Source organism: Salminus brasiliensis, chromosome 1 (assembly GCF_030463535.1).
Source record: "Salminus brasiliensis chromosome 1, fSalBra1.hap2, whole genome shotgun sequence".
In the NCBI taxonomy this organism is placed as follows: Eukaryota; Metazoa; Chordata; class Actinopteri; order Characiformes; family Bryconidae; genus Salminus; species Salminus brasiliensis.
In genome coordinates this window covers 39,317,255-39,342,129 of record NC_132878.1, presented here as the reverse complement: position 1 = coordinate 39,342,129, position 24,875 = coordinate 39,317,255, and the positions used below count along the sequence as shown (strand labels likewise).

Genomic DNA, 24,875 nt, shown 5'->3' with positions numbered 1-24,875 from the left:
GTAAAGGTGCACTACGTACATTTGACCCATCTGTGGTACACAGCCAACTCTAGCACACAGGGAGCAGAGAAGGTAAAGGGCCTTGCTCAAGGGCCCAACAGTGGCAGCTTGCCGAGCCCGGGTATCGAAGCCACAACCTTGTCATCAATAGCTTGGGGTTCTAACCGCTGACCCACTACTGCCGCTTAACTCATTAAATCAGTAATTTAGGTGGGTATCAAATTATAAGTTTTTACAGATTCATGATGAGTGTAGATGAACATCTGGCCAGAACAAGAATCATATATTGACAATATCCACAATATGCTCAGAAAAGCACATGATACTGTGATGTCATTTATTGCATTAACGATAAATATTTTCATACAGCCCAGTCACATACACTCCCTATCTCTTTATACTCAATCTAAAAATCTAAAAATTAAGACAATAACAGCAATGTTCAAATACTTCTACATGTAGCCTAAAAGCTGGAAAGCGTGTCTAAACATGTCTACACATAAAGTTGATAAAGTTTGACTTCATTACAATAAGAGCCAAATGCATTTTTTAGAGCAGACAGGGTTATTAACTCACAGCTGAACACTCAGAACACAGAGAGGCTTTATAACCTCTCCTTCTGCCACATCACCATTACTCAGTTGGGAACAAAAGCAGTGTGCACACACACACACACACACACACACACAGAAGGGGCAAATGCTCACGCAAGGTAGACGTTGCTGACTCAGCAGCTGAGGTATTAGACAAAGTCCTGAGGGCATGATATCTGACATAACTGGCAATGATCCAGACATGACCTTCACCACATGAGCTATAGACACACACACACATACATATACCTTTCCCACAGGATGTTGTAAGGTGTGTGTGTGTGTGTGTGTGTGTATGTGTGTGTGTGTGTGTGTGTGTGTGTGTGTGTGTGTGTGTGCTTGAGTAGGGTAGGGAACACTAAAGAGGGCCAGAGAGTGTAAAAGTTCTGTTTTGTCCCCCCAAAGACAAAAGAATCTATGCTTTACTAGTTTGTTTGGTTTGATTGTTTGTTCTTTACTCTTTATTAATGTTTGTTCTAGCAAAGTCTTCCTAAATATAATGGCTGAATAAAAGTTCCTACTCAGATCCTTTATAGAACTTTTTTTAGGTTGTAGTCATGACATGCATGCCTTTTAAATATTTCCCCTTCTCGTAAGATGCTCACATATGAGATTTGCTGTTACTGCCACAGACCAAACACTGCTAATTGATGTGTCCCAGTCTAAAAGTTGCAAAAGGTCAGCACTTCTGTCTGGCCGCACTGACTCACTAGTTCTGCACAGAACTGGGGGGTTTGGGGACTTGAGAAGTACTTTTATCATGTAACTTGGAGAGGATCTGCATTTGCTTTTCCCACTGGTATTCCTCAAGGCTCTGTTCTGGGCCCTCTTCTAATTTCTCTTCATTTCATTCATCTTTTCCTTGCTTCCATCTCATACTTTCCAGTTTGCAGTTGCATCTTGGCTTGTCTGACGGACGTGTCGTCATGGATGGCAGCCCACCACCTGAAGCTGAATCCAGCCAAGAGAAAGAACTTGTTTGAGAACTTCTTGATCAGTTTGTCTGTAGATACGGTAAGCCTTGGTGTAAAAATCTGGATGACAAATTACAGCTGCTGGTTTCTCCTCCACAACATTTTGACTCTTTTTTCTCTAAGAACGTCATTGAAGTGCTTGTTCAGTGTCTGTACTGTAAGTCAATGGAGGCTGGTCTTCCTATTAATGCCAGCAGTCTCTTGCAAGTGACCCAGAATGCAGCAGTATGACTTGTCTTTGCTGTGTGACTTTGTGTAGTGGCCTGCATAAGGTTTAAAAACAAGATGCTTATAGATAATCCCAAAAACAATGCTCAGTGGTCAAAACAGCTTAGCTTGATCCATTATTATTCAGAAGACATGGAAAGCAAGTACTGCCACTTGTGAATCCCTCTCTGTCTTTCAGAAACACTTGATTAACCTTCATTTATTTACATATCTCTGATAAACATAGTAAGAAACAGCATATTGACTGCAAATTGATTTAAGGTGACTGAGTGCTGGTCTGGTGTGGATTTACATTGTTAACTGACATTGTCAGCATCCAAAACCCAACATATGCTGGTTTTGTTGGCAGCCAGCATTCTAGCTCTCTGTACTTTTGAAAAGCACATATAATACAGCGGATGTTGGCTTTGCTGGTGTCTTACTGTACTGGTCTGCACTGTTTTTTTTCTAGCAGAGATTGCAAGCACCCTTTTTAAGAAAGACAGTGTAATCACATTTCAGAGAAAATCGCTGCAAATGCAACTTTAAGTCCCATGGCAGCCAAGAGCACTTGCAATACTGACAAAGAAGAGATCTGAACTGAGCGATCTCTTGCATACATTGTGGCAACATCACTCCTTATGCTATCCAATTGCTACACATTGGTGAGTTACAATGTCTCTGTTTTTATTTTTTTTTACGATGACAAAAACACCTATTACATGTATGGGCACCCCTGGTCAAAATCTCTGTTACCGTGAACAGCTAAGCGAGGAATAGATGATCTGATTTCCCAAAGACAAAAAGTTCAAGCTTACATTTCCATCTTTTACAGTTTTAACATGACAAAAAAGGAAAAAGGGGCCAAAGCAAAAGTTTGAGTACACCCATTAGCAATCATCACAGCTTGCAAACACTTTTTGTAGGCAGCCTTTCAGTTCTTTGGGATATTGTCGCCCATTCTTTCTTGTAAAAGCCTCTTAGTTCCGTGAGATTCTGGGGCCGTCTTGCTGCACTGCTCTTTTCCATTGACGCTTAGGTGGGGAAACTGTGAGGGCCATGGCAAAATCTTTAGCTTGCAACTCTTGAGGTGACCCACTGTGGACTGTGGTGTGTTTAAGATAATAGGGAAAAGGTTAGAGGAGTCTGAGTATTTAAAAAAAAAGCTTTAGCCCTCACAAGCTAATTAAGGTCTGAGACCTTGTTAAAAGTTGGAAAGCATGTCTAAACATGTCTATACAGTGTGCTGCGTGCCAAATTAATCCCAGATACAGTCAGGTGTACATAATAATAAAGTTGATAAAGTTTGACTTCATTACAGTATAAGCCAAATAGATTATTAAGAGCCAACAGGGTGTATTCACTCACAGCTGTGCATTTATTCAGAACAGAAAGAGAGAGAGAGAGAGAGAAAAAGACTTATAAAACGTATGTGAGAGATCAAATCTCTTGTGTTGCTTAAACTTTTGCATGGTGCTGCTTTCTGATCTATCAATGTAAAATGGTACAAAACTAAAATAATAGACTAAGTAACGTAACCTTATGCACTTTAGAGATTAGTTCATCTACTACTCACTGAACTGATCAACATGACAAATTAGGGGCAGGGGTACCCAAACTGTTGCATGCGCTTTTGCATATACATGAGTGTACCCCAAAGGAGCCAGTCCACCCAAAGAAAAAAAAAAAAAGATCAACTGATATTATTCAGATGCTATTTTCTTTGTTTATGGAGAAATTGAGCATCTCAAACTCAAAATCTTAAAATCCTGAATCTCCGAAATGGCAACTTCAAAAAGATTTTTAACTTGGAAGTCAATGTGAACGGATTTTTATTCCAAATCATTTCATAGTCCATTAATTTCTATTGCACAATTTAAAATTACATTTATACTAATTACTCAAGGGCACAATAATGAACTACCAGATTTAAATAGTGAAAAACAGCAAAAATAGAGATACAGTATATATATATATATATATATATATATATATATATATATATATATATATATACTGTTAAATGCTAAACTTGGATGATAATGTACAGACAAATGATTGTATGTACAATTATTATGATAAATTATAATATTGTGATCCAAATTCACTTAATCAGTGCAACCTGTGGATGTTACAGAGCCTTTCTCTACAGAGTTTAATTTTACTGAATTTAATTATCATCTCATTTCCAAGCGAGCTTGCTCTTGCTAATGTTGTTTATTAGTTTGTAAGGGTAATTATATTCTGTACAGACAGCATATCACAATATAAACATGGTGGTTCTTCGCATTTGTTTGACCGGCACTCTTCTTTAAACTAAATAAGTCACACAGTGAGCATTTTCACTCTTTTATTAAAATGATCTGTGGCAGCAGTGCAATACACAAAATCATGAAATTCCATTAGATCAATCACTAATCCCAGGCCTAACAAATAAAACACACAATTTGACTAGTTCTGTAAGTGTATGTGTGTGTTTGTGGAGGTTCACGCTGCAGTCCAGATGATGAATTATAGCGATCGCTCATACCAAAATACTTTTGACCACTTGCCCCGTCTCCCTCCATAAAACCCTTATCCCTTACTCGACCTCTCAATAATATCATAATAGCTTCTTTAGAGCAGCTCCACTTCTGAACCCCAGCCTTGTGCCCGCTGAGCAAGAGCACCTGCATTTTCTTTCAGCAGCCTTTCAAGCAACCACAGACCCCTTGCTTCGACATCTACACGCATGACCCAAATTAACCCCTCTTCCCAGCTGAACTGACCCCTTCCCCCTGCCCAGGTGGAACCTGTCCGTCTGCAGAATCACTAAACGGCCCGCCGCGGAGCCCGACTCGCCCCCAATTTAACAAGAATTTAACCCGCCCAGCATCACACATGAGTACAGGGCTGCAATGAACAGGTGGCGGAGGAATGAATATGTGCTGGAGGAGAGAAAGGACTGCTGTGTTTGTATTCATATCAGAGTTATAAGGCTTACTCTGCCAGAGGCATAGTGGAGGGGTGGGAGCCACATTCGGGTTCAAACCGTCTCCAAAAGCATACACTGACAGTCTCTAAGGATTATCCATGGACAAGAACATTGCTAACATAAAGCACAGTTGATTAAATGTCACCAACTGTATATATCAAACTACACTGTTTTACGCAGCGATTGCATTAGAATGATGTTCATAAAAACCTCAACAAATGCATCATTTATTAGTCCAATGCAGCTTTTGGTCCACTGATTACAAGTATTACTGATTTGACTTGGCTTGACTGTGATACTCACCCTAGAGAGTAGACCCGGCAGTGTTTAGCACTGATGCAGCGGGCCAGGCTGAATCTGTTATCCAAACACAGTACCCATGACCTCTCAACCTCCACTCCGTCCCTCTGTATTACAGGAAGTCCAGGGTTTTCACAGTACACCTGTGCACACACACACACACACACACACACACACACAAAATGAACTGTACAACCTACTGTATGAATTGTATCATGTCAGACATAAGACATAGGTTACAACCACTGACTCTCCAAAATGCTAGGTCTTGTGGGGTGTTCCCGGTACGCAGTGGATAGTACATACCAGAAGTCCTACGAAGGACAATGAGACCCCAAAGGGTCATTGACACCCAATGCATGTTGATGTGATCCTTGAATCTGAGGCCTTTCAGACATATCTGAGGTTGTCTGACGTGCCTTGGCCTTTTTGAAAAATTCATCAGAATGTCATTAACCTATTGTTTTTGCTGAATCTGCTGCTAACACCTTGGTACCATATACCACAGGATACCGTCAGAGCCTCTTCCCCAAGGGGTCAGAACTGTTTTATCACAAGGGGTGTGCTAGAAAGAACCATTCCCTAAAAAAAGCCATCACAAAAACCTTTATTAAGGGTTTCTACATGATGCAGTTTCAACATGATACCCTTTCATGGAGGCCCAAAAAGGGGTTAGTAGAACAAGAAGCTGTCTTTCCTCTGAGATTGGATCAATGATGGTAATTAGATGTAGGAACTGTAGGACATGACTAAAGGCTGAAGAGGTATTTCTGCTGGCCCTGGGCTGCCATTGATCAATCGCTTAAATCAATCCCAATCTCCCTTAACTGAATTCCTAAACACTGCTCCGAAATTCAGCTCTGTCAAGTAGGTCGATGTGATGGATGTCCTTAAAGCTTATTCAGCCTCATTTCTCCTTCTTTTACTGTCTTCCAGAAGATGTGAACACCACTAAACTACTTTACATCTTTACAGCTCTAACACCTTTCATTCTTCCGTCTCTCTCTCTGTTGCAAACACCATCCTCGTTTTCTCACCTTCTCACTTTCTCTAGCTGCTATTCTTTGTCACGCTTTCAGAAAGTTATACTGAGGTGCGGATTTCTCTTCCTGCGCTGGCGCAGTTTAATTCCTTTACTGTCTGTCTATGCATTTTTGCTTTTCTGCTCTAGCACCCTTCACTTTCACTCTTTCTTTGATTCGTTTCTCGCTCCTCTGGAGATGTTTTGCAATTCATGCATGAGTCTTACAACACTGTAAAAGACTTTACTCTGTTTCTAAGTACAGTTGATTACTGTAATCCTACGGCTTTTCTCCACACCCTGTCATATGTGCTGTCAGGCAGCTCTCTGAGGGTCCCCAGTATTTTCCTGACTTGGTCATTACAGAACATTCACCTCTTTGTTGTTCAATCACTACTGTGCTGTTCACAATCTGCTTTAATCTAGAATAGGTCATTTTCACAGGAAGAGGCCAATTGTGAGCCAATTTTGTCCTCATTAGGGCTTTGACTGGGGAGAACTCGGGGAGCTTCAACAGCACAGGGGTTAAATGCTACGTTTCAGTTATCTTTTATGTCACATTTGGTCTATCATTTAGAGGCAATCGGTTGGAATACAATGCAGGGGCAGATTTTTGACTTTTTAGACTTTGTGGACCTGCATTTTCCATCTCTAGTAAAGGCAAAACTCATGTCTGTTCTCAGCCTCCACAGGGGCAGAAACTACTCAGTTTTGAGCAAACCCGGAGCCTGACAGCACAGTCTGTGAAAAGAACTGAGTGAGTGTTGCATTGTGGGAAGAGTGAGGAGATTTAGAAGGCGGAGCTGCGTGAGCTGTGAGGACAGAGAAGAGAGCATTCATCACCTCCTGCAGCTGCAGCGCACAACACACACACTGCCAAGTTTGTTCTGTCAACAGTGTGTGCACGCCGAGAGAGAGAGAGAGAGAGAGAGAGAGAGAGGTGTTGTGAGCAGGCTATCATGACTATTGACCATGCCAAAAGCTCCCCCCTCTCTGCAATCATTCTGCTGTATAATCTCTCTGTGCTCTACATCTACCATTCCAAGCACTGCAGTTTCTCACTGGACATAACTAAAACTGGATTCTGAGGCTGCTCATATGTCTGCACAGGTCCAGCAGCTCATGTCTTACTGTGCTTGTTTTGATTTAACAGCAGTCTTGTATACTGTCTGAGCATCTCATGGTGATAGAAAATGTAGAAATATATACATATCACAAGTGTGGAATGTTTAATCATGATTGAAAATGAATGCTGAATACAATGTAGATGTTAAAAAAGACGACCAACAGGGTCACTGCAAAGCTAGTGATGTGGTATTTCCTGGACTCTTGATTTTTCAATTTTGGGGTAAGCATTTAGACGGTCATCCTACTCTAGAACACCTAAAGTCATTCAAATCTACAGTTACAGTTAAACACATTTTTTTTTGCTTAATACATAGAGTTTAATTTCTTCAGTTTTTGCATATTTCTCACATGTTTTAGATGATCCATCTAATTTTAATATAAGATAAAGACATGAGTAAACACACAAAGCAGCTTTAAAATGATCCTTCCTTTTATTAAAGACATAGATTCATTCAAATCTTTCTTCAAAGCTTGTGTGCTTTGGACCATTGTCCTGTTGCCTGACTCAACTGCGCTTGAGATTTAAGTCATAAACCGATGGGCAGGCGTTCTAACCCTTTTCCCATGATGATCATTAGGCACACTGCTACAACTGACTGGTGTGCTTGCTTATTTATATGTGCAGCAAACCCTGTCACGTAGCATCTGTGACGTTTCATGCCAAAACAGGGGTGGTCATAATATTCTTAAATGACCGGGAAGGTTTTAAATGAATTTTTAACCCTTTAGTGAATGGAATGGAATAATGGAATAAGTGGCATTGTGTGTTTGCCAGTGTTGCCCTTTACATATTCCTAACATCACTGTAGGGCTAGAACACTTTTAAACGTTTGACTCCTACAGTGAGGGGTTCTGGTGGCTCTGTCATGCAGTTGAGCATTTGAATATATATAAATATCTTTATATATACAAATAAGAAGATAGTACGGTGGCTGTAAAAATGAAACAACAAAATTAATTTAACAAAATGAACATATATAACATATTATTCAAAATCTCATTATTTAATATCATGTTATACCTTTTAATACTGATAAGCCATATATGTCTAAAAAGTATATTTGGTCACTCTTTTGTTTTATGCTATATAATAAAAATACTGCTTAGACGCATGTTGACCAGTGTGTTTGGCTAGAGGCCAAATGTGTTCTATTGTGTTCTATTGATTTGTCATACTGAATGAAAGCTACTGTACCCACTGGAGCTGGTGTGTGTGTGTGTGTGTGTGTGTGTGTGTGTGTACTTCACCTTTGGTGTAGTGATGTACTTGATGAATCTGAATGCCTCGTCCTCCAAGCTGTGACTCTTACTGGCCCATGGCTCCAGCTCTATCTTCCACCTCAGATACTACACACACACACACACACACACACACACACAGTCATTCACTATAATAAAAAAAAAACAGATTTGAGCAGAAGGATTGATTCTCTGAGGCCAAAGCTTGAGCTAAGCTGTAGTGGATAGTGCCCTCCAGGGGTATTACAAGACTGCTGGTTGCAAAGGGGACACACACCGAATTCTTGTGGGTACAGCCCAGCTTATTATTATTTTTTTTTTTATATTTACATTTACATCCCTGTGCAGAAAGAGCTCATTGGAACTGCAGCTCAAGCTTGATCATTTTTTAGAATGGATTTTTTATTTTCCATTTATTCATGTGGAAAATGAGGTGCATTCCAAAGCAGTTCCCTGTGATCTGGACTACTTTGGGTATTCAGCCAATTTAACGATGGTTTAGTCTGTGGGGAATATAAGGGAACTGCTTAGGGACCCTGTGGAATGGAATGCAGCCTTGGATTCTAAATTCCTGTTACTCTATAAAGCCATTGTCACCAAAGGACCTTGGTATGAAATGATACACTGTTCCTAAAACGGATTAACACATTTTTTGCGTGATTAAATGCATGTTTCCTTAATTGGCAGTCACCCTTCTAATACGCAACTAATATGTGGACAACCAGGAGAAGAACTGGGCTTTAATAACTTGCAACATTTAAGGTGAAGAAAAAGGACTATATTTTTCTTGTTATATTTGAAGAAGAATTTGTTCATGAATCAGGCATACCGTGAACATACACCCAGCCCTCTTACGACAGCCTTACAACAACTAAAGATGTGCTGTGGTTAAATGTAACATCCACCTCAGGAGACTATAGCACTGTTAACACAGGAGAGCAGCACGTTGCAACCAGGCCACAGCTTTTATAGTGTCAGTGTCCACAGAAAGAGAGCTCAAAAGACGCGTGATGAAGTAAAAGCCAGGGTGGCAAGTGGGTATCCATGCTAGGCTAATGCTATCTTTTCTGTCCAGCATCCCCTTCCTCAAAGACAAGACCACCTTAACTCACTACCAAGGTGGCGCTAAGCACACATCAGAAAGGAAAGCCAAACCTGGGGAAGTAAGCAGGTCCTAGGCAGGTGCTAGGCTAAAAGCTAGCTAACTCTAGTTAGAATGGCTTCAGCTAGCTAACAGCACTGAGAGGACACTGAGAGGGAACAGACAGGACATAAATCTTCTTACAGTGCTAAGACAAAGCCATGTTATGCCACATGGCTCTTTTGGGCCATTTTTCTACTAAAATCAGTGTGCTTTATTCTGAGGTAAATTGGCACAGTTTTTAATGTCTGTTTAAAACTGCAACTTAGAATTTTTAATCCAAACCAGCATACATTTGCTGCATTACATTTGAACACAGATGTCACATTTTCCGAGTTCCAAGTGTAGGAAAATTTCCCTCATAAGTCCAACTCGAGAAGTCAGGAGAGCCTCACCAACCCACCAACAATCACAATCCAAAATGGCCGCATCGCACATCAACAGTAATAAAAGCGGTAGTATTATACAGTCTGTTAGCATTTCTACCTATTTTAGTCTTATTACATCTCTCATACGCACAGTACTGTCCAGCTATAATATCTATGGATGTGTTTCCATGCTGTTTGGATATATAAAATACTGCACAATGCAAGTTGTTTCAACTGGTATCGCAAACAATGCCAACCTGGGACAATGCTAACAATGCTAACCTGGGGCATAAAAAAGCGGGATATAATTTGGTTAGATTTGCCTTAAAACACTGGTAAAAGATTGTCAAACAAGTTGTGCTAAACTCCAAAGTCTTCAGCTAACTGTCTTTTGGATTAAAAAAAAAAAAAAGTTTTCAAATATCTGGATGTTTAACCGTAACGCTGTCAGCATTCTCAGTTCCGACATCCATCTTCTGAGGTAAATTTGATACTTTGATACTGAGGTAAATTTGATACTTTGATACTGAGGTAAATTTGATACTTTGATACTGAAGTAAATTTGATTTGAATACTCCATACCAAAGGCATGCTATGATACCTTGCTTATTTTAATTAAAGCAACAGTGTGTTATATGTGTGTCTGTTGAGGTTTGTCTAATGATTAAATGTGGCTCAGCTGACCAGATTTTTGTAAACTTTACTATTTGAACTTTCTTTTACAGGACAGTTCTTAATGCAGGACGGAATCGGCGTAGCCTTGGCATAGCAGTCTTCCTCTCGGCTGAGAACTAGCAGCCTCCTGCAGCCTTTCCGATTACAACACACACACACACACAGTGGGATGGTTGTTGTCCTCATTGTGGTTCCCCTGCTTGTCTGTACCCCACTGTAAATCCTTTTATTGGATTCTGTGGACCTTTCGCCCTGTGTTAGCCTGTTAGCATTTCCCTGTGGTGAAAGTGCGCTTGTCGTGCTGTGGACTGTCTCTGCTCCTTGGTGTGTGTGTGTGTTTGTGTGTCTGATTAAGCCTTACGCCACCTTGTTTTCTGCCACTACCAGGAGGAGAAGATTAGGGCGGCTGTTGGTGAGACGTACTGGACTTGACTAACCTCGCTACATTAGTCCTGTAGTGTTGTTTTAGCAGTTGGGTTTCAGATTGGGGCTTTGCACAGTCAGGTAAGCTTTGTCATGGCCACAACCATGTGATCAGCCCTGCCCTGTGTATTAACATTAATCTACACTATTTGCCCCCCACCTGGTGTACCTCAGCATGGCATTAGGGTCAGCCTAAAAAAATCAGTAAAAGCTTATACACTTATTATTAGATAAATGTATTTGCTCTTTTTTGATTTTATGTTTTCTCTTCATCTGATTAGCTAAAATGTAATATACAGCCATGAGAAAACATTAAGACACCCCATGAAAATGAACCTATGTCTATTGCATATAACATATGGACATTTAATGATTAATACAAATACAATTTTCTTGTGAGGAAAGAGTTAGGACACCATATGCCCTAATAGACATTTCCTATAATGATCTACCAGTCCTTTTTCATACTCCTCCATGCAGAAATCTTTCAGCTGTGTGAGGTTTTAGCTGCAGTTTTTATACAGATGCTCTCACATTTTCCTCAAGCATCCTCTGATACAGTAAAGAACACCAAGTGGATTCTATGTTGGAGAGCTCTTCAGGCCCTACAGCAGAAAAGCAGCCCCAGACCATGACATTTCTGGCATTGTCTGGCATTGTCCAAACATGTCCCGTTACTGTCCTCTGTTATTGTCATCCTCCCTTATTAGCATCAGCAGTAGAAACACATACCTGTAGGTCCTTTGAAGACATTTTAGGATTATTGGAGACATCTTGTAGTCTGCTCATGGGCTGAACTTTCTAAGACAGTCTGATATTGCCATGTTGGCAGTTGTTGTAAATGTTCTCCAGCTGTAATGAAGGGTTTTATACATCTACAACCTTCTTTCTGAAGGCATCAGAGAGCTTTGGCCATCTCGTGACACCAATCACTTCACCAATCAAGAGTAAACCAGACTAAATGTCTGAGGTTTAAATAAGACAGGCTCCTTCAGTATCCTCTCTAATGATGTTCTAATTATCTGCAGCTTATGTGCTGTACCTGGTTCTGATTTTAGGCATCTGAAGTAGTAATACATGTGGGGGTGTCCTAGAAAAATACATTTCGATTAATTACATTTTACATATTATGTTTAAAATGCATTTCTTTATTTATATGTGTTTAGTTATATCTCCACCATCTTTTAATGAAGACTATGAATGTAAGAAGGAAAGGTATCCAACCACAGAAATTGTTCTCTTATTTACTTACAACAAATAAACCCAACCTAATAGATAATGAGATTCAGCTGATTGAACACAGACAGATTTGAAGGCTGTGACCACAAGGAACATTCAAGGAGTGGTTGGTCTACCAAAATTTCCCCAAGGTCATAACGGCAACTCATTCAGGGAAGTTCTAGAACAACATCTAAAGAACTAGCCTCAACTCAGCTTATCGGGACAGGCCAAAAGGCCTTCATGAAAGAGCAGCAAGGCAGAAATCATAGCAAGCCAAAAGAAACATGCATGTTCATCTCACATTTCTAAGAAGAACAGCATCTCAACATTCAAACATGGCGGCGGTAGTGTGAAATCAGAGAGCCCCTAGTGTTCTTGAGCTGAAACTACAGCAGATTACTAAATCAGATTATATAGAAGACAAGGATTTAAAAGAGAAAAGCAAATCCACATCTGAAAGGTAGAAAAGCTAGAGATAGTGTGGCACCAACCCAGCACCAGAAATCGTACGGACGTATGTTTTCAGTTTTCAGACTTTATTATAGCCCAAAAAGAGACGTTGAAAATTGGGCTGTGTTTAGTCCGTCTGATTTGTGGACGTCTTTATTCCCACCACATAAAGACCTATTGGATATGGATGAAAACATCATGTATAAACTCAGATTAGTCTTTCTGAACATAATCACTGCAGCTCAAAAACATCATATGTTTAAGTCTTGAAAAAGAAGGAGACAAGATGGCTCTTGACTACTGCATCATGTTTAATTTAGACTCAGAGGGACGTCAATAACCTGAAATATCCGGCTTTTCACCTCTTACTTTTCAACCAAATATCAATGTTGTTAAGGCAGTCATTTTTTCAACGTTTCTGCTGGGTGGGCCAGACCTTAAATAAGCATGCTTTAAAATGAATGGAAAAGGTTTGAAAAGCTGATGTGAAATAATTGAAAGGAAATACTGGTTGTAGGTCATGCAACATGTTTCATCATTTTAAGAGGGCAATTACTCTTTCACAGGAGCGACTTCTCATTTTCAATAAATCACAAGAAAAATCCACTATGTTTAAAGCTAAATCTAAAAGCAGTCACTCTGACAAACATGCACTAATAGGAAAAAGCAGTGTAGAAATGTTAGCATTCTTAAATAATATTTACCAACACATTTCTAGTGATTTGTGCAGTTTTAGTGCTTGCGGCCTTATATTTAGCACTCTATTTTTCTATTCTATTGGATTTTCTGTAGCGAGTCACCTTGTATGACTATAAATTTCAACTGCCAGAGCAGATCCTTCTCCTGAATATAAAGAACCTTCACTATAACCCTTGCCATCTGTACTGGAGTGTGCTTACTTTAGGACTGTTACACAATGGAACAAAGCTGGCCTCACATTCCTGGGCAAATGCACATCGTTTGGCAAAACTGGCACAGCCCGGCACTAATCGCCTTCTAGGTAGTAATCTCCTCCTGGCATGGCATAAAGCAGTCAAAACTTACACGAGACTAAGACCTGGACATTTGCCCTTGCCGGTAAAAATCCCGTTTTTTTATGACGTAAATGTTTGGACAGCATTCACAAGAAGGCCAGAAGTGGAAGGATATTTATCTTCTTGCTGCGTCTGGTTTGTATCACAACACGAGGAACAGGAGTTTTTTATGGCTCCACTGAGTCTAAACCTTTCCTATCTCTGATCTTTTTATAGAATGGTTTATTCTGCTCGCTCCCGGCTGTCAAACAAATCCCGGGGAATGCAGAGTCAGCGATTGTTTAGAAGGAAAACTGACAAGCCTGTTTCTCTTTTTTTGCCCCCCCCCCCTCTCAAACATCAGCTCCCTCCCATTCAGGAGAAGACTCTTATTAGGCATTCGTTTCTGGATGTTCTTTCGTGATCTTGCTGGGCTGCATATCCAAGTCTCTCTCTCTCTTTTTTTTTATTGTCTCTCATTTTCTCGTCACTTTCTCAGTGGTGTGGCTTGGTGCTGAAATGAAATGTTTTCCATCTCAGAGACATTTTGCCTCTCTCTCTCTCTCTCTCTCTCTCTCTCTCTCTCTCTCTCTGACTGCAGGTCCCTGCAGGAGTTCACTTATTATTCACCCAGCTGACATTTTCATTTATATCCCTGGAAGTGGAATGGAAGTGTAGTGTGTATGTGTGGTATGTTTTTTTTATGTGTGTGTGTGTGTGTGTGTGGCTGCATCTATCATAAGGTTCTGACTGGTCGCAGTCAGCTACTGCAGCCCCCCCCCAATCAGACTTAATCAATTACCTATGAGTCACAACAGCACTGCTGACTCTCTCGCTCACTCGCTCGCTCGCTCGAATGGTTAGAAATTATTGCAGTAATAATGTGTGATAAAAAGGTGCCTTGAAGGTTCAACAGTTTTGTACCGCGCGGCAGGTTTTTCTATATATCCAGCCGGGTCCATAAGTATTTGGACAATGACATCATCCTTGTAATTTTGCTTCTGTATGCCACCTCAATGGATTTGGCATGAGGTGCAGATGTTGAGCTTTAGTTCAAGGAGCTTAATAGAAGTATTTGTATTCATTTGGAGCCTTTCCATTTTCACAGGCTCAAAAGTAATTAAAGCAAACTTACATAATTACAAACGTGGCGGTTGTTTTTAATACTCAGACACAAATCCTATGCAGTCAATGACTGCCTGAAGTCTAGGTTTCATGGGATGCATTCCAAAGAAGTGTTGATGCAAGGGAAAAAGGCCATCACTAGGTAAAAAAAATATATAGAAGAAACTTGGGATGGTCCATTAGAGGTGCCTCGTAGATGCACTTCACTGAATACCTGTTAAATGCAGCTGAATGTAAATGACTGTCTATTGAATGTACCTAACTGCACCTAACCTTAACCTTCACCATAACCTTAAATCTACCCCCGAACGGGTAAGGTTACATTCAATAAACAATCATTTACATTCAACTTACAGTTTAGCGGCATTTAATAGACTTTCAGATGAATGTTAGTTGAATACCATGGAAGCATCTACAATGGACCGTCCAAGTAAAGTGTTATCGAAACTTTCGGAGAGGCCAAATGAACAATTTGGTACTTTCTTAAAAGGAAGAAATGTGCTAGTAAGACCCACGGAAGACCACTAAAGTAAATGATCTCAGAATTCTTTCATTGGTGGAAATTGGCTTGTCAAGTCATAAACACTCTCAAGAAAGAAGGCGTGTCATTTCAAATGATTGTAGGGGCAGAAACACCCAACAACCAGCAGCAACTGAAGGTGCCTGCTGTATAGGCCTGGCTAAGCATCTAAAGCAAGAACACTCTGCATTCACTGATGTCCATGGGTTCCAGACTTTAGGCAGTCTCACCGGCCAAATATTTATGGACCCGTCTGCATATGCCTCTCATTGATGGCAGCAGCGTTTTTTAGCAGAGAAAGTGAAAGGCAGTAATTGATCACTTAGTGAGGATGAGACTGGGAGAGGAATAAAAGCTCTAGTGGAAATTCTACCAAGGGATTCTAATGTAGCATCACTGTTCTTCAGCCAATCACCAGCCGCCACCCGTGTTAAAAAGTCCTCTAATTACAAGCTTTTTCGCTGCTTTCAGAAGTGACGTCACGGTTCTTTCTTGATCCCCACCGCCACCAGTTTGGTCCCAGCATATAGTGCATGACCTGGGCTGATGATGGGGCCTACGCCAAAGACGATCAACAGCTCTAACTTATTAACAGTTGTTCCATCTCATTAATTGTCAAGCTTAAATTCCTGATTCACTGCCCTCATGTCTTCAGAGTCTTCTGGTAGAAGAAGAAAACTGCAAGAGTTGAGACACTCAGCAAAGTATTAGCTAAAAATGCTAGAAGTACAAAAACGCTAGCATAGCATAGCTAAGCCAATGGCGAGTATTGAGCTAATAGATCCTAAGATACTGAACATTTGTGCTGGAGTCTCATCAAATGGCAGAATAACAGCCTAAACGATTAGAGTGTATGGCTGGATTCTGCAACGTAGCCCCAGGAGAGGCTTTGTGCAGAGCGAGCAGCTGGCCGTCATGTTTGATCAGACGCTTGGTCAGGCTCACCCCACACACCTGCAGGACAAATGTTAATTAGGGGAAATGTGGTCAGACTTCAGTAGACATGGGGAACATATTAAACAGCCAAACGTTTAATTGAAGCATTACTGTGTTGCATATGTTTAATAGCTTTATTCTATAAAGTGAATAATGCAAATATTCCTGTTTTTCAGAGAGAGAGAGAGAGAGAGAGAGAGAGAGAGAGAGACTGGTAGGCTGGTTTCGCACAGTTTTGAGTGTAGAACACTGCCCTTAGGAGCAGGTGTGACTTTGGGTTCAGTGAAGCATGAGTTATCCATGCAATGTTTGTATGTATGTGTGTGTGTGTGTGTGTGTGTGTGTGTGTGTGTGTGTGTGTGTGTGTGGTATGAGTGAGAATGAAGCAGGAGTCGACAGCCTGTCAACATGCTGCGTCCCGCTATGCTAGAGAAAACATCCTCAGCACCATCAATACATCCCCAGAGAGAGTGAGAAAGAGTGAGTGAGTAAGAGAGAGAGAGAGAGAGAGAGAGAGAGAGAGAGACAGTTTCCTGCCAGTTCACCGTACTGTGCAGTCTTAAGTGGGGTCCTGGAGAAAGAAATGAAGGGTCCAGGGCTCTAATTGGAGAAGACAGCAGTAAAGACAGATAGGGCAATGGCTTTTGCTGCTGGCAGAGCTGTTCTCCACTGGGTGAATGGGAGACAGTGATGAATGTGGATCCGTCTGTCCCTGCTTTTTGCACGGGCACCTCGTCACTCACACATCAAAATCACATCTGAGAGGCAGAGAGGCCGAGGAACTTCACTCTTTACCTGACTACACATTTTCTGGACAGACGCATTTCTGGATAGGTTTGGTGTATCTGCTGAGTGTATTTTTTACCCTGTTCCTGGTGGAGAGAACATTGTGAATGACTTAGTTTACTTACTTACTCAGTGACTGGATTGGGCATGATTTGAAATAATCAGGTGAGGTATACAGTACTCCTTCAGCCAAGACATGTTCAGTATTAGAGCTATGAGGCTAAAGTATCGAACAAAAGATGATTCGCCTCCTTAAATTAGCAGACCCTTGAGAAGAGGTTGCCTCATACCAATCCCAAACAAAGAATCAGAAGACTTGAGACTGAATTCAGACTCACACCCCCAAGACTTGAGACTCAAATCAGACTCACACCCAAGAGATTTGAGACTCAAATCAGACTCACACTCAAGAGATTTGAGACTCAATTCAGACTCATACCCAAGACATTTAAGACTCAATTCAGACTCATACCCCTGAGACTTGAGACGCAATTCAGACTCATACCCAAGACATTTAAGACTCAATTCAGACTCATACCCCTGAGACTTGAGACGCAATTCAGACTCATACCCAAGACATTTAAGACTCAATTCAGACTCATACCCCTGAGACTTGAGACGCAATTCAGACTCATACCCAAGACATTTAAGACTCAATTGAGACTCATACCCATGAGACTTGAGTAGATGATTGCATTCATTAGAAGGGGTGTCCCCCTGGCTTGACTTGAGACTAGGAGCTGCACCTCAGAGACTTGAGACTCAAGTCAGACTTGCAAGCAGACATTCGAGAATTTACCCAGACTTGCAGCATGAGACTTGAGGCTTGATTTGGACTAGCTTTCAGAGATTTAAGACTTGGAGTCGCACCCTAGAGACTTGAATCGACTTGTGAATGTCTCTTCTAAATACCTGCTGAATTACCAAAAGTGCTAAGAATGTACAGGCAACAGTCAGTACAATTTATCTACTGGTCTGAGTGAAATTCCCTTCCTTGTGCAGGATCCTTCTGCTGATTAATCACTTCTTCCCCAAATTGTTCCACAAATGAATAACCATCCATCTTTCCTATTCATCTTTTGCCCACACACACATAAACTCTCTCTATATCATTGCATTGGAGGGTTCAATTACAGCATTATGGTCATGAGAGTAATTATCTCCGTTGCATTCATGGTTGATCTATCATCCCTATATTGGTGTTTCTGGTTTGGAAGGCATGGATTAAGGAATTTGACAGTAAAAGTCTTTTTTAGAAGTGAGCAGCAGAACAGAATGAGCACATTTGCTAAGCTGTATTGCATTCTGAACTGAGGCATGGGCAAAGGAATAAAGGAGAAAGCTCATACTAGTGGATTTAAAAAAACGTACTAACCTCTTACTTTATTAAAAGAGGGGGAATTTACTTCTCATGTGATCCGAGAGAGGTTAAATACCTCCTCCGTGTCAGTCACACTTACACTTACAAGATTTATTTCTTATTTCTCTTAGGCCGGAATCGGCTCAGTGCCTCAATCCGGGCTCAGAGGGAATGTACAGTGGAGACGTAACAGCATTAAGATGGGGGATTATGAAGATCTTTTTAATACAGAAAATAATCTGACAGAGGTTTAGGAGTGCTTTATGTTGAGAGTGAATTGAGGGGAATGATGACTGAATTTTCCACAAGAGCTCACCATAATGAAATTCCTTTCACTTTTCAGAAAACACTCCTCCTCTCACAAACATCTGGAACAGATTTGGCCCTAGATGAGTGGAATGCACTGTTTTTCACTGTTTTTGTGTGTATGCGTGAACATTAAGGAACATTTCACTAAGCATACAGTAGCATGCAAATGTCTGGGCACCCCTGGTCAAAACCTCTGTTACTGTGAATAGCTGAATGAGGAAAAGATGACCCGCATTTCTTTAATATTTTAGATAAGGGCCTGAAGCAAACATTAGGGCTCCCTGCATGGCCATTAGTTGGTAACACCCCCATTGGCAATTATTTGGCATGCTAGGAGTCTTTCAGCCCTTGGTTGGGAGATTTTCAACCATTCTACCTTACAAAAGGCTTTTAGCTCTGTGAGATTTTTGGGATGTCTTGCTGCACTGCTTTTGAGAAATATTGAGGCATCTTGAAGTAGTCCATTGTGGATTCTGAGGTGTGTATAGATGTGCTGTAGGTGTGCTGTAGAAGCCATACCTCATTTTTTAACAGATGATGTGATGTTTCCTTCCAGAATTTGCTGGTATTTAATTCAAACCATTCTCCTCTATAGCAGTGAAATGTTCCCATGCCACTGGCTGCAACACAAGCCCAAACAGTTGGAGAGGTGTTCTTATCATGAAATGTTCTGCTCTTTTTTTTTCTCCAAACATACCTTCCTCCAACTTTTTGCATGCCACTGTATATTAAACAACAGCTAACAACAGCTAACCCACACTGACAACCCACATGACAGCTAAACAACTGTGCTGTGAAACGGTAAATTTACTCTGAGTAGTGTGTTTTTACATGGTGTAAGCTCTGGCTTACAGAGCAGTTGCACAGTAGCTGGGACTCGCAACTCAGAGACTCAAAGCTATTGAGTTCTTACATTCCCTTAGTACTCTGTGATCAGAACCTACAGGTGGGAACTAGTAGTGGATAAACTGAGGAGGAGGCCACCAAGCTTTGGCTTATAAAGAGCTTCAGCACATTCACCGTTGCACATTTCCGATAAATTACCTTGTAAATGTGTACCGTTTTTACGGTGTGGTGAGTGCCTTGCTTACTAGTCCATTTAGGCAGAGCCTGCATAGAGCCTGTGTTTAAAGGACTGCTCGATCTTCAGTGATCCTGGTATGTTTGTGCATGTGCTTCTAGTTAAGCTCTGCACTGGATCTGGACCGGCAGACTCTGGTGCTGCTGCTGGCACTAAGGCACATTTCCTATGCAGGCTCAGAAAGAGCACGCCAGATAGGGTGATGGCTTCTGATGCATTCCATACAATGATCAAGGCATATATGTATGGAGTTTCTATGGAGATAAGGTGTAGATCTGGACATTTCCCAGCTGACTGAGAGAGAGTGACAGAGGAGAGAGCGAGAGAACGAGGGGAGAGAGAAAGGGAGAATATCATTAACCCAAATCCCTCAAAATGTGCTAGTGGTTGCCTAGAAACCACCTCTCGTCTGTCAGGCTATTCTTACTCCTTTTTTTGTCAACACTCTCATGTCAATATACCAAACAATGACACATTTAGCCATTAAAAACTGAGCTCTGTATTCAGCTGAGCAGGCGCATGGCAGGCTTCTAGGCCCGCATACACTTGTGTGTGTGTGTGTGGGAGGGGGGGGGGGGTCTTTTTGGCATGTGCGACTATGACAGATGGATGATAACTAACAGTGACTCTCTGCTGATTTGCTCAGTTTGTTAGTCTGTAGACTAGACCTGGTGTTTGGAGCATCTACCCCAGCAGCAGGGGAATTCCTGGCCTGCTCACACTGCCACACCAGAGGATGAGAGGAGATTAGATATAAGATGATCCAATTCCATTACAAGGTAAAAAAAAAGTAAGTGAAAAAACAGGAGTTTCCAGAAGTGAAGTTGGAATAGATACAGAGAAAACTGGACTCCTAATTGTCTAAACGAAGGATTTGCTGAAGTTGCTGTTTTTTCTCAAACCAATGAACTGACTGCCTCAGAGTCCAGACCACAACATCACTGAATGTGCTTGGGATCACTTGGATAGTGAGAAGAGAAAACCTCTGTGGAACTTTTCTGAGGAAGAAAAAAGAATAAAAGCTGTAATAAGGTTAAAAAAACTCTAAATATGATATTTTGTTGGTTAAATATGTAATTCTGCTTTTGTTCTGATGTTAAAAAATGGACAACTTGTGAGATAATACCAAGCTAGAACTGAGAGATGCGGCTATGTTAAAGAATAGTGTAGTGGGTAACAACACTGCCTGCTTCAATTACCAGGCAAGCACAACACCCTACACCAACAAGAGTCATTGGACAAGACTCCTAACACTACCTTCTCCTACCTGTTTAACCTTCACATGTTAAACCTGACTGGAAATTAAAATCCCTTTGAGAAATTGTCCAATTAGGACATCCCCTATCTGTAGAATGGTGAAAAGATGGATACCCTGCTTAAGAGTACATCACTCGACCTAGTAGAGTAAGCGTCAGAACACAGCACAGCTAACAAGCACCACTAACCTCACAGCAAACAGGAATGTGTGGGCTCTAGCAGCTGGTGCTCAGAGTCTGACAGCATTTTAAATGTGGTTGAAACCAGAAAGTGAAGTGCAGTTCATCTTGAGAAACATCTTAAGTGCAAAAGTTAACGTTGCATCAAGCCCTGTCCTCGATCGCTATTGGCGATCAACCACCTGAGCTGAAAGATGATCAGCAATCCTGGACTACAACCACTGATACTAGCAGCAGGTTTTGGGGTGGATCTTGGTGAATTGGAGATGTTCACACACCTTTGTGGCGTAGGATCTAAACATTGAGCAGTATAGTAAATATACTGTGCAGCATGTTGCAGATCGAGGTCTGTAGGCTAGGTTTCTGATCAAATCCAGATGAAGTACTGCCAATAGAATAGGACTCTAGGAGCAGGTAAACAGGGACCTATTGGCACCATGTCTAATGCCAGGCGTGGGTTAGAGGGGTATAAAGCCCACCAGCATTGAGCTGGGGAGCAGTGGGACTCTGCCAATACTGTATCCAATACTTTTGGGATGGGCTAGGGAGTTTGGGATGAGGTGGGCTGGTGATCATCAATCAAATCCTCACAGCAATCCTTCTCCAAAATCTAGTAGAAAGCTGGACAGTAGAGACAGCTGCTCCAGCAAAAGCATGAATAAGCAGGTGTCCCAATACTTTTGTTTTTTTGTTCTCGTCGTGTGTGTGTGTTTTCACCTGACAGAGAGGCCAGAGGTCTTCTACAATACCACTTAGGCACTTAAACTCAGGTAAACTGCACTCTTGCTTTTTGTCTCTCGCCCTTATCCTTGCTCTGTTTTTTCTCTCTCTCTCTTCTTCACTCTCTGTCCGTCTTCCTTTCCCCGTCTTTCTCTTGCGAAGTCTCTCTGTCTCTGTCTCCAGTGTAGGAAGGGTCTGTTTAGTGCTTTATCTGTACGTAAGTCTTCACAGTTGAAAGCAAGGAGACCAGATAGACAGCATAACTACCGCAGCTTGTTGGTGTGTGAGCGTGTCCGAGTGGAGAGAGTAAAGTTGAAAACAAGGCCAGTGTCGAGAGGCGACTTTCAGCTGTAGAACAATTTTGTCAGCAGTTCCTCTGACTCTCGCTCTCTCTCTCTCCGTCGCACACACTTGTAGACTGTTCAAGGCAGTAAAGCCTCCTCTGGTTAATGGAGATTCTCTTACTCAACAAAGACACATAGCCCTAAACACTAAACACCATTATTTACATATATTTACAGCCATCTACATCATAGATACACTCATTGGTCTGCTTATCAGGCATACCTACCCCATCTGACCATGTAATAAAGACCACTATAGAAACACCAATGACTTGATTTCAGGCAGATTTGGGCAGTGGACCAAGCTAAGCACTGACAATGTAGAGGTATGGTAGCTCATGTTGTTCTGGGATGAGTGTATCAGGTGTACCAGTTGTTGTTCCTGGAGGTGTTACACACTTAATTGTCATTGCTGGGTTATGAATAGTTCACCAACCAATGCATTGCATGTAAAAAAACAAGCAATTGATTGCCTCGACCCAACTACACAGTTGTGACCGATGGCCAACTCCAACATAAGCAGCAGCTGACCCGTATATCTTCTTTCTGCCTTGAATGTGATGTTGCCAATCACATACTTCTTTTTCTCGCTCAGAGCCAGCTCCAAGATCCCATCCAGTCCAGGGCATTCTACAGAAACCGCCCTCATAGCAAGCTCCATGCAGCCGACTTTCATCAGACCTGACCTCAGACCTGACCTCCTTGACTCTGCAGCCTTAGACACAGTTAATCAGAAGATCCTTCTCCATGTCCTTGCCAAGCGTAAAATCACTGGCTCGGTAAGAAAGTGGCTGGAGTCCTATATGAAGAGGTGCTCTTATTAAGTAACATGAAGGAGATCCACATTCAGCCCACTGCAGTCTCTTCTGGTAACCCACAAGAGTCTGTCTTGGGCCCTCTTCTCGTTTCTCTCTCTGTTCGCCCTTATGGCAATGTAATATCCTCTCATGGGTCCCCCAACCTCTGTAAAGCTAGTGCTTTCCTTCCCACTTTCTGACACTCAGGGTTGCACCATCCAACCCCTGCAACTTACCCAGAATGCAGCGGCACAGGTCGTCTTCAATGTTTCTATATTCAGCCATGTCACTCCACTGCTGCATTCTCTTCACTGGCTTCCTGTAGCTGCTGCCTGCATCAGATTAAAAACCCTGACGCTGGCCTACAAAGCCCAGAACGGACCAGCCCCTCCATACTTGATGGCAATGGTCAAAAGCCGATCTGCACGGCAGATGGCTCGACCCGCCATCCCTCAAAATTCATGGAAGACAAGCGTCCAGGCTTTTTTCTGTCCTGCACCGAAGTGGTGGAACGAGCTTCCCCTGGGTGTCCGAACGGCCGAGTGCAACGCTTGCTGTCTTCAAACCCAGACTGAAGACCCTCCTCTTCCAAGAATACTTGGGTGAATAGCAGAGTGATCTCCTTACTAACTTGTGTTTAGTAGTGTCTAAACTTAGAGGTATCTTTGAATTTTAGTCTATTCAAACTAGCTGAGGTTTTTCTTAAGTAAATTGCAAAGCACTTTGTTAGTCGCTCTGGATAAGAGCGTCTGCTAAATGCCTTAAATGTAAATGTAAGTCGCATTGTGGCTTGCCTGGCTAGCATCTGATCATGGGTGACATGCCATGCAATGAGAATCAGCTGCAGATGATTAGAACATCATTACAGAGGATTTTGAAGGATCCTATTATACACAAAATCCCATAAATGTAAATGTATAATGTAAGGTTTGTGCTCTCACTGAGTGTAGATTCATAGTCACAGAGCTAAAGCTCCACAGGGAGATAAATTAAGAAGCAAAGTCCTGTGTGGGGAGGGGGAGTGTAAGACATCAAGCATATGAAGGACAGATGGCTTGTGATGGGAATGTTTTTGGCACAGCGCGTGAATTCTTTAGATAAGCGCTGCTGCTGCTGTTGCTTCGCTCATGTGCACACATTCACACTGTCTGCAGTGTGTACACTTACTGTCTGTGGCTCTATGTCCAGATTTGTCCATATGAAATAAAAAGCTGGTGGTCACCTGGCTGGTGTGTGCATGCTCTGTGTTCGCTCTGTCTGTGGTGCGGTGTGTATATGTGCGTGGTCTGAGTTGTTTGTGTCAGTAGCCAATGGGATGAGTCTAGTCTGCTTGCATAAACAATTCTGAATCTACTCTCATCCATATTGCCATTCACACAGCCCTCACACATCTGGAGTATGTGAGAATGCTGTTCATTGACTACAGCTCAGGATTCAACACGGTCATTCCAACCAAACTGGCAGAAAAGCACCTCACCCCTGAACTGACACCCAGTCTCTGCAACTGGGTGCTGAACTTCCTGACGGACAGACCCCGGTCAGTCAGAATTTGCAGCCGCACATCCAGCACAAGAACTGTTCGCACTGGGACCCCCAGTGCTGCTGTGCACATGACAATAAACTCTGAAGCCTGCTTCAGAAATGTTGATTCCGTTTACACCTGATCACTTCATGCGACTAGTATCTAGACTGTGTCCTGATAAGAGCTGTGCCTCATGCGTTTAAACTGGGTGG

General features: G+C 41.8%; 1 protein-coding gene across 1 annotated transcript in view; it reads right to left on the bottom strand.

Moving 5' to 3' along the window:
- Positions 1-24,875, bottom strand: part of mettl24 (methyltransferase like 24) — a 49,056-nt gene that overhangs the window by 13,812 nt on the left and 10,369 nt on the right. The window contains exons 2-3 of the mRNA XM_072695926.1: positions 8,446-8,544; positions 5,052-5,191 (exon numbers count right to left, since the gene is read on the bottom strand). Coding sequence (XP_072552027.1) covers positions 5,052-5,191; positions 8,446-8,544 — 239 coding nt within the window. The remainder of the gene's footprint in view (positions 1-5,051; positions 5,192-8,445; positions 8,545-24,875) is intronic.